The sequence below is a fragment of the Ips typographus genome, linkage group LG11 (genome assembly GCF_016097725.1).
Source record: "Ips typographus isolate SLU linkage group LG11, UJ_Ityp_2.0, whole genome shotgun sequence".
NCBI lineage: Eukaryota > Metazoa > Arthropoda > Insecta > Coleoptera > Curculionidae > Ips > Ips typographus.
This window is the reverse complement of record NC_138432.1, coordinates 8,349,437-8,366,352: the sequence shown is the minus strand read 5'-3', so window position 1 is coordinate 8,366,352 and position 16,916 is coordinate 8,349,437. Positions and strand designations below refer to the sequence as shown.

The following is a 16,916-nucleotide window of genomic DNA, read 5'->3' as shown; positions in this document are numbered from 1 at the left end:
TAATACACAGTAAACCAAACGGCGATATTGTTCATACGGGAAACGTTGAACAATGCAGAGCCATAAATTTAGAACCGAAACAGGCATTAGGTCCATGAATAGACAATACGCAACCCCAAGAATGATAACACAGAGTGAGGCCCACTTTTAGGCAAAAACCATTTCGAAATAACATATAAAACTAGAGCGGGGGGGCCAATATATCACTAGGTGGACGAAATTGCCCCATAAAAACCGCCCCATAGTCATGGAGGATCAGAGGGTTAAGCGTATGTTTTGAATAAGTTAGAAGTTAGCGCTCATATGGCCCTGTATGTATGCGATGTACGTAAGGGCAGTTATTCTCTTCCGAGTTCTGGCCGAAATTAAGTATTTAAATGGCGGGCATTCGCCTAAATAGCCTGCGCGTCCCTTTTTATTGGGCCATTGTTAGTCAAATTTCGTGCTTCAAAACCAAATTAACAACAGGGAGAATCGCGAAGAAAGTCATCAAGTCAAACGACCGTTATGTTTTTTTTTTCATCCTCGCCTACTTATTTCCCGTCTCCCGTAAGTATTTGTAAACATATTTCCGTACGGGCAAAACATTATCATCTCTGTGACTTAATGAACAACTTTCATGATCCACTTCACTCGAAATAAATTGCTTGTTTACTTTGGAAACGCAAATAAAACACTTCGTTTTTTTACTCATTTTCCAGATTGACGTGATTTCTTTTTGAAGCTTAATTTAACCTAAAAAAAAATTTAGAAACGTTTACACCAGTAACAGCAAATAATCAGTGTAAAATAGGAAATGTTTTCCATTTTTTTCTCAAACATTGTGTGTCTCTCTATACATTGAGAATTGCGATTTTGTTGTTTTTTAAAATGTTTTCTCTATAACTTTTTTTACTAACTTAAACCCTGTCCGGTTATTAGCATTGGTCGAACCCTCTTTAAACGTGATTTTTCCCCAGAAAACTTATTAGAAGAAACGTGACGAAAACCTACTCAACGTGTTCAAGTTGAAGTGGAAGGCTTTTAAAACACACAAGAAAAACTGACAAAAGCGACCGCCCCCCCATTACGATACAAAAAAAAGTAGAAGGGCCCTTCACGTATATGGTATATGTACGTGAAGGGATGAGCCCTATAAAACGCCCTTCGGCATTGTTTCGTGTGTGTCGCGACGACATACTTGTTACTCTTGGATTATCTCTGAGTGGCTTTGAAAAATTGATTTTTTTCTTCGAAAGTTCATTGACTGATCTTAATAAAAAAAAAACATGGCCGTCAGAAAATGCCCTAATTAATCCCTGCGTTTTCCACCGTTGCGGTCCGTTAACAGGCAGGCAATTATTTTACGCCACACTTCCGCGGCATCATTCAAGGGCCAATTTATTTTCCAGTCTGGTGGAATTTCCTAGTATGATTTGTGACCCTGATGATGGTTGCCAATGGCGGGTTTATTTTTAACGCGTGTATCTTCACCAACTTGTCAAAAAGTCACAAAACGTAATGATAGCTATTACTCCCAAAGATAAAGTGCGAAGATGAAGTGAATCGTGTGAGTAATAGCCATTAGTGTAGAATCTTTTTCTACCAAAAATGCACCGATTAAGGTAGAAAATGCGTTAAACAAAAGTCCCACTGATTTTCTTACTTTTCAGCTAGGTTTTGTTGTTTTGTACCTCGATGGGAATGAATTTGACTGTTTTCAGGTTTACAACAGAACAAAGTACAGACAGCCAAATGTTATCTGTCAAAGTATGGTTTTAGAATAACACTATGGACTTCTACGTCGCCATAGGAAAATAAATATATAAAAATTGACAAATGAAAAAGCAAACGTTACATTCATATGTTTCTATTAACTGTTACGTCACTCCATTTTACTTTGATTTTTGCTATACAGGTGTGGTAAATCCAAAAGCGACCATAGGAAAACCGTGTAACGGACAGAGAAACGTAGGTAATTGCATGCGCGGGAGAAAGACAGAAAACGAAAAAAATATCAAGTAGGCCATATTTTTAGCGCGCTGTTGTCAAACGCCGTAAGTATTCAATACCCTCGACAAACTTACTTAAACCAGTGCGTAATAAGCATATTATTAAACAGTCATAGAAAAATAAGATGTAAATTTATAAACAGTTGCTTGATGGTAGCAATATGCGCTATTGCCATGTATACAGGGTAATTCAAATTCGACCCTCACCATTGGGATCTCAGAAACCATAAGAGATACGAGAAAGTTTAAATTGGGGCAAAGTTGCGCAATTTAAAGCTCAACCAAATGCTGTTTTAAAAATTTTGATTTTCCGAGTACTTCCGAAGATATCCGAAAAAAACTGAAAATTTGATTTTTTGTTTTTATTTATTTCTAACCTTATTTGAAGAGATATCCCAAAACTAAAAGCATCTTTTCATTGCCACTTTTTCCTAGCTATTCGATGATGGATTCAAATTTGCCACACGACGTTTCGTTTTCTGTCAGTCATCATCAACTTTCTTTTTTCTTATGGGCGCCATATTGGATTTTTAGCCCACCAAATAGTACGTTTTATTCTGATTTTAGTGATGTATCATAACTTATGATTTGCTTCATAAATAACAAAATAATTCAATAAAAACTATTTTTACTTTAGTTATTGGCTTTGAGTTAATGGGCCGTTTTAAAAAATGTCATTATTTGACAGTACTTGTCAAACACGATAATTCGGACGATCATTAGAGCGTCAATCATAGTTAAAAATGTATCTAGAAAAGAAACCCCCGCAGAAAATGTTATTATTATACAAGCATTGCTGAACTATTTAGGTTAATCAGAAAAAGAGATTTGTTAGCATTATCTCTAACTTAAAAGGCTTATTTATGTTTCCAAGAGAAAGATCATCATTTTAGGAACTTCATTTTTTGCCAAATTTCAATTTTTTATAATGTTAAGTGCAAGTTTGTAGTTATTTATACAGTAAGTGACAAACCATTTTTTATTCATTCATATTTATTCGAGTGAATAAACCGGTTTAAGTCACGTGTCTTATACAGTATTTTATTAAATTTCGACTTTTTATATTAAAAAAAAAACTAAAATTACAGTTCTATTATTTGCACCGCGCCCCGTAGATGTAACATTGATGTTTGTTTGTTTACATCTGTAAATAAGCGAATGTCATTCAGAGTGATTTAATAGTTATTTATACAGCAAGTGACTTAAACCATTTTTTATTCACGAAAAGAACAACTAGGTCCACAAGCGTAGCGAGTGGCCTAAGCTCTTCGAGTGAATAAACCGGTTTAAGTCACGTGTACACCTTTGTGACTAAGTATGTTCAGGCCAATTGCGTGTGACAAGTACTACCAAGTAATCTTCATAAAAGGTCTCATTCACTCAAAGGTAACAAAGATAAAATCTCTAAAAGCTCTAATGATCGTCCGAATTATCGTGTTTGACAAGTACTGTCAAATAATGACATTTTTTAAAACGGCCCATTAACTCAAATCCAATAACTAAAGTAAAAATAGTTTTTAATGAATTGTTTTGTTATTTATGAAGCAAATCATAAGTTATTATACATCACTAAAATCAGAATAAAACGTACTATTTGGTGGGCTAAAAATCCAATATGGCGCCCATAAGAAAAAAGAAAGTTGATGATGGCTGCCAAAAAACGAAACGTCGTGTGGCAAATTTGAATCCATCATCGAATAGCTAGGAAAAAGTGGCAATGAAAAGGTGCTTTTAGTTTTGGAATATCTCTTCAAATAAGATTAGAAATAAATAAAAACAAAAAATCAAATTTTCAGTTTTTTTCGGATATCTTCGGAAGTACTCGGAAAATCAAAATTTTTAAAACAGCATTTGGTTGAGCTTTAAATTGCGCAACTTTGCCCCAATTTAAACTTTCTCGTATCTCTTATAGTTTCCGAGATCCCAATGGTGAGGGTCGAATTTGAATTACCCTGTATACAAATTTATTTTAAATAATTTTTATAGAACTTATTTCTACTATGATAATTTCTGTTCAATGTATTACTTGACACCGAAATAGGAACTTAATATAAGGGTGCAGAATGAAATAATGCAAGAAAAAGGTGCGTGTTGACCCTTACAGGAGTAATTGGCTCACAATGTAACATGTGAAAATGACTGTTAAATTATTATTTGCGGCCTATAAGTGACTGAAATTTCCATAAACACGCCGCCTTGAAAAGTTTGACTATTCTGAAAAAAATGCTAAAATTATAAAGGTAGCAATAAATAAAACCACTTTACAAAATCTGAAACAGTTTTCCATTTCCCTATCTAATTATCATTTATATTGAAGGTTAGGAAGGGATAAAATAAAGATAACCCCCCCACCCTACTTTAGTCTCCCACTTCCACTTTATTCTCAAAGGGCGAGTTTCTCTCTCCCACTTCTGCCATTTCACTGAAAGTCAATTCCCAATTGTGGTGTTGTTTCATTTAAAAAAAATCGTTCCGAGCGGTTTTATTTGGCAAAAAAAAGGCTAAACGAGCGCCAGACAGCACGAGCCCAATATATCACTCCGCAATTAGCTTTCCTGCAAGTTTTCGCGCCCTAAATACAAGGAGAGTGGGCCCTTTTGAATATTGGATTTTCCATTCCACGCGTGCATTTGTCTAAATTGGTTTTCTTGTTACTTGCAATTCACTCTGTGTAATAAGGAGCAAACAGTAAAAATTTGTCCATAATTTCTTTTCAGTTTAGTGTCTAATGGCTAAGTTTTGTTATAACTGTGACATTTTTTGAAGCTATTTTCGTACGGTAGAAGTTTTAAATAAATATAGCAAAAAAAAAGAACTTTATATAAAGTAAACGAAACTGTGATGTTTACTCAGATGGTTCAATTTTCGCCGTTTAATCGAATCCATTTGGGATCTTTCAAAAAGCTTTCTACGTACGTCTTCACAGCTTTTTCAACTTTACCGCCATTAAAAACTTTGAGAGAAAAGTGGAAACTTTACCTGCCATTTTTGAGTAAAATTTCCAATTTTTTTAAATGAAGTTGAGAGGGTCTAGTTCTTCCTGTTTTGAGGTTTAAATTAAATGGTAACAATGTCTAGAGAGTCATCAAAATCGAGTGGCAGCCACATATTCTCGGTTTAAAAGCCTCGACTTCCTTATGGCCTGGCAGGTCATAAAAGCTGAGTCTTAAATACGATCACAAGCGATCGTTTTTTAACGCTATATAATTTGACAAAAGCCGACACATACGTCTCGGTTGGTCGTTCAAGTCGTAACTCTTTTGATCATTGTCCCTGGTAGGCGTAACAAATTAATTTAGACGTCAGGACTTGGAGAATTTTAATTAGTTTCAAATATCCACATGCTGACAAAAAGCGCATCGAAAATTCAAAAAGTATGTATTACAACACTTTTTTGATTAGAAAATGTCTAAATTTCATTGTTTCTCGATGAGCCTACTGAAATAAAAGCTTTAGTAATGTTTTTCTATTTATTTAAATTAGTCTCAATCATTTTTTAACGAAACAGTGAAACATTAAACAAAAGCGGGTAACAACTTGGTTTATTCCTTTAATATACGCGTTGAACGAACACGAAATCCGATTCAGTATGTTGTACTTTTAGAATATTAATGCGAATCCCAAAAGTTACCAAGTATCCAAATCTGTATGCGAACGAAATATGTGTTCATATTGTGCATTGTGTACGTACTAGAGAAAATTAATGCCATTTTCACGAAACTTTTCGATTGTATAACAATGTTAGCCAGAACCGGATTAAATCTAAAAGAGTTGGCAATTATCAGTTCAGAACGGTTCAATATTTACTTTTCGAGGGTGATTTTAATATAGCCCCATATCAGCCTTCTGGTATAGATAACACAATTGCCTGTCTGTGTATTAAGATGTCGCAGACCCCCTTTTTTATTGACTTAAGAGTTCATTACCCTGTACAATAAAAAGGTTGCCAATAATTTTGGTAATTTTTCGAAAGCCCAGACCGTGAGAAATAAATTAAGACAATTAAGAGCTTTGTTACTGCTTAATTTGTATGTGACAAGTTATTATTGCAGCTTCAAACTAATCGTGAAACGATATCAATGTGGCACTGTTTTCCACTTTCTAAACAAAAAAATCTTAATTAGCTTGTTAATTATACACAAACAAGACCTAGATAACCTTAATTACCCTGTAGTATTATAGAGATAAACATGAATTTGCGTTGCTCTTTTAACAGTTTTCAAGTAACGCACATTTAATGCATATTTGATGATCAGCTTCTGACGAAAGAACACAAAAGCAACTAATACCATGAATAAAAGCAATATCCGAACCGAAAATTCCTTTGTATCGTGTGTATATTTTCAATCTCGTTTAAAATTGAAAAACAACTCCAACAGAGATGAGAGGTAATGTATAGGTCGAAAGCAATAAAAGATCCCTTCTATATGTATGTGTACAGGGTAGCCTAATTTCGATGTTCATCGATATTACTATGATAAAGATCCAATTAACGTCAACCTGGCAATCTGGTCCCAAAGTTGTAAAATCAGAAAATGTTATTTCTGCATAAATAAATCAGTCTGTGATACAAAAACAAATCATTTAAAAAGACTGAGAAAGAGGTTGCTTGCTTGCTGTTTCTGTATGTAAATATTAATTAATAAAGCAATTGTTCACTTAAAGCTTGCTACTTTTAGAACACTTATATTTGATGGCACACACAAATTGTAATTTGTTATGGTTTGGAGATATTAATGAACGTCTCCGACTTCTTTCTGTTATCGAATGGTTTAGAAAATCCCTCTTGACCAAATTATAAACTCAAAATTCGTAGTATGAAATAATTCGGGTGTTTATGAAAATAGAAATCCATCAAAAGGCAATCAACGAAAAATCTACACAGAAACTCATGTCGGAAAGAAACATTTATCAAAGGCAACGTTAAACGGCATAAAACACGGGTTTATAAATAAAAATAACGGTAAATCATTCCTCTGGATAAATTACCCTCCCTCCAATTCAAATTAAGGAAATATTATGGCGTGTCGAGGAAACTAAAATTTTTTCCAGGGTCCTTGTCGCCAGAAAGTGACAAATTGTCCCCGGGTCTAATGAATACGAGAAGGGGTTGAACGCGAAACGTCTACTTTCAATTTACTGGTTTACAACTTGTCCTGGATAATCTTTCCAAGGGGTGTTTTATTTTTACATCATTTATTAACTTGCTTGTTACTTAAGATTATGTTTAGTTGTTATTTTCTTCTCTATGTAACGTCACCAACATGGTCTGTTATTAATACAGTTATAATCTAATACCTATATTTAATTTTTGATAATCAAAAGGTAAGAAAACTTACCAACTGTCTAAATCACCTATAGAGGTGCATGCTTTATTGAACTAGATGAATCGAAAACCTAAACCTACAAATAAACTTAATGAACTCCTTACAAAAACTTTTAACTCTAGAAACATATGCCAGTTAAAACGATTTCTATCTCTCAAATAACCGACTTTGTTCATAATGGAATAGGAAAGGCAGAAAGTTATTTCGCAAAACTACTTAAAAGTGCTTTTACTCCATATACGAGTACCAGAGCCTAAACGACAAGTCATGTTTAGAGCAATTAGCTGCAAGATAAATAGGGTATGACCACTCGTTATCAACCTGGGGCTATGTAATTGATATCTTTAGGTTAATATTAACATTTCTAATCAATTAGAGGGAGACATGAGTAATTAACCTTAACTGGAGGTCGATTATTCGACAATTTAAATCGGATTTGACACAAAAATCTAAATCAAGCTACAGGTAATAGTCGTCGTGCTTGATATAAGGGATCTGGCCCAATATTTTACAATGTTATCTGTTATGTTTACTTATTGTCATTTTGACAGTAAAGAGCAGAAACTAACAAACCCTTTAAGGTTAAGAGTCAAAGTTCCGAAAATCGTTAAGGTAAAACACGACTTTTCATCCCTACTCTTCCCAAAATAACGGATCGTCAATCTGTTTTACTTTATGAGCTACGTCTCCCGGAAAATTAATTGCTCCAGGGAATATGTTACTTTGCCATATTGTGTGTAAGTAAGGTTCGGGTGTCTTTGCGGCATAAATAAATGTCGCACTTTAAATTAACCCTCCCCCACACCCCTTTCTTTTTGGAGTTGAGTTATGATTTAAACCCACCATTAATTTTCCGGCTGGATAAGGATCGTATTATCGGGAACCCTTTGATGGATGAACTTGAATATTATGTCACTTTTAGTTGAATAATTCCTGAAAAAATTAAAAAACAAGCCCTTTAATTAGGTACCTAGAAACTTTATTTACGCAACGTAGGTAATCCTGTAATTAATAGTGTAAAGAAGGATATTTGATGTTATATTACCCAGCCTAACTCATAAATAAGGGCACTAAAGTCAATAATACATATCTCAAAGTTAAAAGGGCTTTAAATCCCTTTGCCGATGTTCTCTATCAGCCAATCCCACGTTGTTGTTTCACCTGTCCAGACACGTGGCATCTGTCCCACGTACGTTTTACAGTTTCTATTCGTTACCAATCGTTAAAAACTCAGTTCAAAGTGCCGTAAAAAGACTTATGTTTTAGTCAATAACACTTTAAAGATTAAGTAAAAAGTTTTAGCAAAATAGATGGACAAAAGTTCAGAAAGCCACAATCATTTTACTTTCTATGCCTATTCAGTTTTTTTCCTCAACTAAAAAACAAAATAAAACATGGATCATTAACCCTTAAGCGGAATTCATAAATTATTAATATTCAATCAAAACGAATCGAAAAAAACACAGAGAAAAAATTGTGAATTATAATGGTGGCGGCAAAAAGAGTTTTTGTCCTAAAATAATATTTAGATTTTTCAAGGGTAAATGGTAGAGAGCTTTTCATCATTTTACTTTTTAATTAAGTGGGGTGAGGAAGGATCTGTCCAGTCGGTCGGAATACTCTCGAAATTACCCTAAGATCAAAAAATCAATGGCATTAATAGTTAATCTTGCTTGAAATTACCCACGATTATAATAAAACTGATTACTGTTATGGTTTCATTTAAGCAAATTTCGATCTTATCGACTAGACTAAAGTCATCTATATTTTATTTATTTATTTAAGTTACGTAATGGTTAAATCAATAGTCAAAGTCATGTGTAAGAAAGTATTATTTGATATTGCCAAGTAAAAAGTGTATGAGAAAAATTTAAAAGAACATCAGACTGAACTGAAAAATTATTTTTTGGCTGCGTTTAGGTTAGATTTATAGTTGGAGATGTTCATATTATTGTAAACTGCATTTCCGCATGGTGCAGTAGAAATTCCCGACACGCGATCCCTTTACACAGACAAAAGACAACTCCTTTAAAAGAGAACAATGCAACGCCCTTATTTATAAGGGAATCCACGCAAAAGCCGACTTAATTAAAAACTTAATCAGCAAGAACGATCGAATTATCCGGGATGGAGTTTCTTCACGTTCGTAAGCGTTTTTCAACTCCTCCCCTATTCTTGAGCCCTTTTTACAAGGTTTCACCTTAAAAACAAAAGGTATCAAAGCACAACCACCTAAATAAAAATAGAAATCGAAGCATAGGAGGGTTTATATCCCTTTTTCTCGGCGCCTTTATGATAGGTTTACATCTTGTGTTACCAGTTGTTGGTTTTCAATTTTAAACTGGATCGGCAAGACAAAGGGATTTCCAAAACGGGCCACGTTGTTTCGGGAAAGGTTTTCTCTTTTTAGTTTTATTGTAGATGTAGGTATACGGACGATTTATCCGGTAGCATTTATTACAAAATGACCACAATACTGCACCCTTTCTAAAAAAGATTAATCGTTATTGAGTTTTAAACAGTAGAACAAACAGTGTAACTACAAGAAATAAATAGAAATCACTTTCAATACTAAAATTTTGTAATATACATGGGTGTACCATTTAAAATAAGCTAGTTATGAGAATATTTTAGTTGAACGTCCCCAGAAGATTTTGGTCGATTGCTAAATTTTTCAATCAATTATCAAAGTTCTCAAGACAAATTAAGGATCAAAAAAAAAATGGTTGCAAAAAAAAAAAAGGGGGGTAGCTACATATTTTATCTGTCCTTAAATGTCTCCCTAAATTATTCAAATTCTTAATTACCCTTTTAGTGGATTAAAAATTAAACACCTCAAATTACCCCCTCAAATTTTAACTGAATAAAATATAGTTACCTTGACAAATCACTGCCATAAACAATACTAGATGTTTGTGTCCCATGTTGTTGTACTTTCGATTGGCTTGTAGCACAAGTTTGATTTGAAACGCACTCTCCTGGCTCACTAAACCAACACTAGACCATATTTGTTAACACTAAAACACTATTAAAAAAACTGTCAAAATCCTACTAAAACTTTGGTTAAATCCACCATTTTAATTAAATTAGCAACGTCAACATTATCCTTTAAGTTCTTAGGGAAAAATCCAATGAGAACCCGTCTATGGTGCGTAAAAAGGCGCGCGTCAAACTCGTCGACGCCGACGTCGTCGAGGCTCAGAAGCGTCACGACGTTATAACGCGGACTGCCGTCGGTGGAAGAATTCACCACCCACTACAAACGGGGACCCCGCAGTCAGTAAACAGTGTTGCCAGTTTAAGGCAATTTTCCTACTTTTACAATCCAAGTTTGAAAAGATTAAACATTTTTAAAAAGTATAAGCTACACCCTATTAATACCTTTAAAACATTTTACGGACTACTAGATTAGACAGGTGCAGGTTTAGATTAGGTTTAGCGCACTCAAGTAAAATGTGACAGGCACGGAAATTAACCAGGATGACGTAATTCTGAATTATTGTCTTACATATGGTAATTTAGTGGCTTTTCCAGACCACCCTCGTTTTTAGCCGATTTTAATGGATCAAAAGTTGCAGCCCCGTTTATCTTCATAATATCGACAAGGCTTAAAAAGCAGATGTCGACCAGACCCGTTGAGCCTTAATAAACCTGAATTGCGTGTCCGCAACAAGCTCGGACTTTGGTGCCGAATGAGTCACTGAACCTACCCTAACCCCACTAGCACTAATTAAAACGCCTTTAATGATAATATATTAATTGCAATACATGCAGTGCGGGGTGCAGAGTTGCGGCAGTTGTAGAAGTGTGCCGGCGACGACGTTGCCACAATTCATATTTTGAAATTCCCCAAAACTGAATTAGTATAATTAACGTCAAAATTAGATTGGGGTAAATTTGTTATTTTAACAGAAAACGCGTATTGAAAATCAGCAAAAACAGACTTTACAATCCAACAAGATTTACGTGGAAAGATTGATTATTTGTTTCCACAATTAGACAAACAATACAGTTTTGCCAACTAAATTGGAAAACTTCAATTAATAGGGAGATAAATATGCGGTAGCGGTATGAAAATCCTTAGTCTAGACCGATGAAATTAGGTATTTTACGATTTAATCTCGCCAGTGTAACCTACAGAAAGTTTCATAATAAATCTTCGACACACTTGTAGTGGAGGCACGTGCCCCGCGTTTGTAATTACCATCAAAGAACATGATTCCACTTCTAATTACTCACTAACACACTTGTCTCTTACACTAATTACAGTTTTGTTATTAAAAAAAAATTGCTTTTATAGGTGTATACTCACCCTAATCTGTAACATGACAACTCCATATCGACGTGACTAATCAAAAGTGAAATGGGCCGTTTAATTTATCAAGGAAGGGCTCTTTTTCCGGCTAAGAGTTAGTCACCGTTTACTCCCCCTGTATTATTGATGGTTATCAGGCATTGAAAAAGGCAGCTGGCCCTTTGCCACACCACCAAAAATTGCCCTAGGTACGATATGTTTGTGTTACTTACGCAGGAATGGAATTTTCATGTTGAAGGTTTATGAAAAGGGTATAGAGTACGAGTACAAATAGTTGTTAATCGAATTAATAGTTATTTTCCCTAACAAGTGCAAAAAGCAATGCCACAAGTGTTAATCTGTGCCAATCTCAATAAAAATTAAATATTGTTTATTAAAAAAAATAGTTTGTTGAATTTAATTCTAGCTTCGTAGTAGTAACTTAATATTTAGCATTATTTTAACATGCAACTAGATTAATTTTCCAAGTTAAAAAAGTGATCCAATCAACTTTTCTGGCATCCTGAGACTTTTCTTTTGTGGATTGTCACAAACGAGGCAACCGACATTCTTCATCTTTGCCGCCATTATTGTCGAGAGGCCTAAAAAAAGCCACTCGTAATTGAGGAAAGGTATTACCGGCAACCAGAAGCGTTGATTGTCCTCTTCTTGTGCGGATAAAGAAGAAGGAAAAATGGCCGAAAGCGTCATTAGCCTAAATGAACGTTCGTAACAGGCATAATGCCTACTAATTCTGATAAATAAAGTGGCCAGACCAGAAGAGCTTTCATCCATTAAATCGCATTTTTTTCCGTGCAACTCCCTCTCGGTTTAGAAATTGGAGTCTTTCAAGAAATCTAATAGGGTACATGCATATGAAACGGGGAAGAAAACCGTCGACAAAGCGTCCTCCTTTGAAAGGTTTGCAAGTTTAAAAACTGCCAACCGTATCGGAAATTGCAAGATTATTGTGCGGTTCGGATTTAAAATTTGCCCTCGTTTTTAAAAAAGTTTTCAATTCAATATGAGGGAGTCGTTTAATGCCCATAATCCCACACCACGTTTATTCAAATTACGCCAAATTTACAGCGCCATTATGTAAAAAATGGTCGAAAAGTTACACGAACCGACCGCAATAAAGCTGATAATGTCCACTCGGGGCTCCAAACAACTTTATCTAGTGGCTTAGAATTTCGGAAAAAAGCCTGGAAAATCCACACCGACGTTCCCTGGATAAATGTGAAAGTACAGCCTTTTTTAACAGGTTTTAATCGCCAATACTTCACCACTTTTCTATTCAAATTGCAAAACAAAAATGGAGAAAAACGTCATTAGTGTCTGTTGGCCTACAGCAAGAAACATAATTTAACACTTAGCGATGCAAACTCCTTGAATTTTTGAAACATTTAATATAAAGTGATGAAGGAAACGAACCTTTAAACTTGGCTGCATTCGTTTTCAGGCTGCATGGAGCGAGCAGAGCTTTCTTGACGTCACAATGACGTAGTTTGACAATTGGTCAATCTAAGGTTTTGCCAAATTACGTCATCGTGACGTCAAAAACGCTCTGCTCGCTCCATGGAGCTTGAAAACGAATACGGCATTAATATTTGATTTAAAGTAAAAAAATCAAAATTTATCATTTATCACTTGACCAACTCACCTGACTTTAGTGCAAAAAGAAAATTTTTATTTTATTTTTACATTTTTTTACCAAAATCCTGATGAGTATAAAACTGTTTGAAGATATTTTAATTAGTAAAGTAGCTGAAAGCATCAAATAAACACGAGTGACTGTAAACTTTGCTTTTTAAATAGTTAATTAAATTAAGATTAATTAAGGCTTCGTTTCGCCTTTTACCGACAAATATTGCTCTGTGACTGAAATAAAATAAAATGTTGCCGTGTTTGTCAATGGTTAAATATACACACGGGGTCAGAAATGCGTCGTGTTAATTAAACTTTTGATGGAATTTCAATTATACAAACAATTGAAAAAAAAATGTATGTATTGAATTTTTACTTGTTATTTTATTTTATTTTTGCTGCAATTATTTGGGTCAAATTTAGGGCAGGACCTTTCCCAAACATAATCAACTTTGGTAAACGCTATTACGGAATTACAGGACCTGGAATAACGTCGTTTTAAAGAAAAAGGGTAATTTTTCAATTACGTTCCTGTTTGCTTTCCAATTTTAATTATCAATTGGTTCTCCCGACAAAATAAGCACTTAATTCAAGTGCCCGATAATATCACCAAAATTCAATTTGAATTATTTTATTAGGATCTATTAGATAGTTGGAAGTGATGATGTGGAACATACTGCTGACTTTAAGCCTATATCTGGCTGCAGAGGTTAATTTTGAATTATTTAATTTTTAATTTTCTTTATGTTAAAATTTTAGGCTCTACAAGTAACTACCCCAGATGGGCCAATTAATGGGGTAGCTCAAACTACCACTTTGGGTAAAACTTACTATACCTACTATTCGATACCTTATGCCAAACCTCCAATTGGTTCTAGAAGATTTATGGTAAGTCAATAGTAACAAATATCTCAGAAACGTCAAAACCTTTTACAAGCTTTAATTACAGCCTCCTGAAGCTTCAGACCCATGGACGGAGCCCCATGATGGTACAACAGAAAACCCCAACGTTTGCTACCAAGTCTACGTAGATTACGAGCAAGAAAACGAGGATTGTTTGCATTTGAACGTTTTTACCCCTCAAGTAAAATATAAAACTTACTTAAAATGGTACAAAATCCATTTTAAGTTATTTTTTATGTTGAAAAGGATCCATCGCAGACTTCCAGAAGTTTGCCAGTACTCGTTTACATCCATGGAGGTGGTTTTATCCAAGGTTCAGGTTTGGAAAGTTCGGCAGCCATCGGAGGCATGTATCCCAGATATTTTATGGATGAAGACATAATATTTGTGTCGCTCAACTATCGATTGGGAGTTTTCGGTAAGTTTCTACCTCTGACCATCTTGATCAAATGATGCTGGAAATGTTTTATCGCCAACCCACTTGTAGTTTTATCAGACACTCCAAAAACACTTTATTACATTACAAATAAATAAATACTTAATTAAAAAGACACTTTTACGTAAGTAAAGAAGAATGAAAAATGTTAAATTCCACTACTTTTATATTAATTAAATGTGTACCAACTTTAGAATATTTTTTTCTGAAATAGGTTTTATTTCAACTGGTGACGAAGTTTTGCCTGGCAACGCCGGTCTTAGAGATCAAATCTTGGCCCTGAAATGGGTGCAACGTAACATTGCTTCTTTTGGTGGTGACCCTAGTAGGGTTGCCATTGCTGGTACCTCAGCTGGTTCTGCATCTGTCGGCTACCTGGTTCTTAGTCCAGCAGCTTCAGGTAAATATCATCTTCAAATGTTTACAGCCAAAGTACGAGTCACTTGCAGGTCTGTTTTCTGCTGCCATTATGGAATCCGGAGCACCACTGACCCCGTGGTCGTACCAAAGAAATCAAACGGAAATCTCGTTTAAGACCGGAAGTTTCATTGATTCACAATTTGAAATTTCAACGGATTCGCAAAGGCTTTTGGAAGTGTTGCAACAGACTGACGCCAAATCGTTGGACAATGCCCAAACTGAATACGTCTATTGGGTACTTGAGTACCAGATACCTGGAGAACAGTTTCAGAATGTCTTTGATTTTAGGATGCCAACCAAGCGGATGCAATTTACCGGTTGGCGATGCAACAAGGTTTTAGTTATGCTCCTGTTATTGAAACTACTGGAAATGACCCAGTGGTTGCTGATTATCAATACGAGACCTTGGCTAGTGGTAACGTTAATAAGGTTCCAATCCTTATTGGAATGTGCTCTGAAGAAGGTCTCGTAAACTATGACAGTAAGTTTCTACCAACGTTAAGATACCAGAGTTTTTTCTGTATACTCAATTTTCAGGTTCCCTGGACTATATTTTGGGTGGATATGATTCCAATCTCGGGTTCTTGGTACCTCAGGATCTCCATGTGGCCGGAGAACAAACTTGGAACGAAGTGGGGGAGCAAATCAAGCAAGAGTACTCTCCGTCCAGTACTTTTGTTAATAACAAATTAGGAGGAATTCAGGTGAAAAGCAACTAAAATCACTATTGATTTGTATTAATTTGTGATCGTCAAATAGTATTTCACTGACAACGATTTTGCCAGAGGGATTACTAAATTTGCCGAGCTTCACGCTGGATTCAGTGACGTCTATTTTTACCAGTTTGCCTATTCTGGTGGTTTGGGCTGGAACACTGAACACAAATACCCAGGTTAGATTTTGTAATGAAGTTTTGTTGTTGTTGGATATTAGATAGAAGTTTTCCCTCTTCGATTGTTGTGTCCTAGCCTATAACCTATAAATCACTTACGCTTCCTAGAAATAGTCACATTATACAGGGTGTTCAGTTTTGCCACCACTTTTAACTTTTTAGGGTCAGGTAATGTGAGCCACGTGGAGGAGTGGGGCTACATATACTGGGGATGGCCTGTAGACAGTTACTCAACGGATGACCAACTAGTGCACAATCGTTTAGTTAGGTTGTGGAGCAACTTTGTCAAATACCAGTAAGTGGCTAATTATTTTCACATTATAAAAGTTAATCTGATAACAAATAATACAAATTAGTAAAGTAGACTTTAATAAACAGCAATCCAACTCCAAGTTCGGAAGAGCTACTCGAGGAAATCACGTGGCCTAAAGTGACTAGCGGCAACTTCCAATACTTAAACATCGGCTACTTTTCCGATCCTTCGTTGAGTTTAGTCGAAGGAAAGCCCAAGGCTGACAGAATGGCCTTCTGGGACACGATCTATGAAAAATACGGCAACAGGCCCTTTGATACTTACTAAAGTACCTTAATTGGAATATACAAAATGATTGGAAAATAAAGTTTGTCCGTGATTTAAGTAGTAGTTTGTCGTGAATAAACCCTTAAAAGTTGCCATAGTTTGTAGGTAAATAGAGCTAAAATACTGGAAACTGGAAAATAAATATAAATATTGTCACGAATAACATAAGTTGCACCATGTTCCGGTACCTAGTCTGGCCCCGGTCTCCCCCAGTGCACTGCCGAATCAGCGAGACCGGCAAATTGGGGTCATGAGACGAGTATTTAATCGGCGTCTCAAGCCATCGACGACCACCGAACTCTGGGGTCATCCCCAGAGGGAGGTCACGAGCGACAGTCCGAACTTCCTAGTGCCCGGACGGCTCGTTACCCTGTTGCAGTACCTAAAGTAAGTCCTTTGGGCGTGTCGGACATAGGGGCACCCTGC

The 16,916-nt window shown here is 35.5% G+C and overlaps 2 protein-coding genes across 2 annotated transcripts in view; one reads left to right on the top strand and one right to left on the bottom strand.

Annotated features, from left to right (window-relative positions):
* beat-IIIc (beaten path IIIc) overlaps positions 1–10,631 on the bottom strand; it is a 92,062-nt gene extending 81,431 nt beyond the window's left edge. The window contains exon 1 of the mRNA XM_081989464.1: positions 10,197–10,631. Within this exon, the coding sequence (XP_081845590.1) occupies positions 10,197–10,242 (46 nt within the window). The 5' untranslated portion in view covers positions 10,243–10,631. The remainder of the gene's footprint in view (positions 1–10,196) is intronic.
* Positions 10,632–13,814: 3,183 nt separating this feature from the next.
* On the top strand, positions 13,815–16,547 carry LOC145735228 (juvenile hormone esterase-like). Its single transcript, XM_081989044.1, has 11 exons — positions 13,815–13,968; positions 14,019–14,147; positions 14,209–14,343; positions 14,409–14,580; positions 14,813–14,998; positions 15,048–15,253; positions 15,307–15,499; positions 15,556–15,722; positions 15,778–15,910; positions 16,073–16,205; positions 16,289–16,547. The coding sequence occupies exons 1-11, from the start codon at positions 13,921–13,923 to the stop codon at positions 16,488–16,490; spliced, it is 1,704 nt and encodes a 567-aa protein (XP_081845170.1). The 5' UTR covers positions 13,815–13,920; the 3' UTR covers positions 16,491–16,547.
* Positions 16,548–16,916: the final 369 nt, after the last annotated feature.

Bases quoted from the DNA above. Each gene is read 5' to 3' on its own strand.
- LOC145735228 (XM_081989044.1), top strand. From the start codon at position 13,921: ATGATGTGGAACATACTGCTGACTTTAAGCCTATATCTGGCTGCAGAG. The intron at 14,344-14,408 runs GTAAAATATAAA...TATGTTGAAAAG, and splicing joins TGAACGTTTTTACCCCTCAA to GATCCATCGCAGACTTCCAG. The intron at 15,911-16,072 runs GTTAGATTTTGT...TTAACTTTTTAG, and splicing joins CACTGAACACAAATACCCAG to GGTCAGGTAATGTGAGCCAC.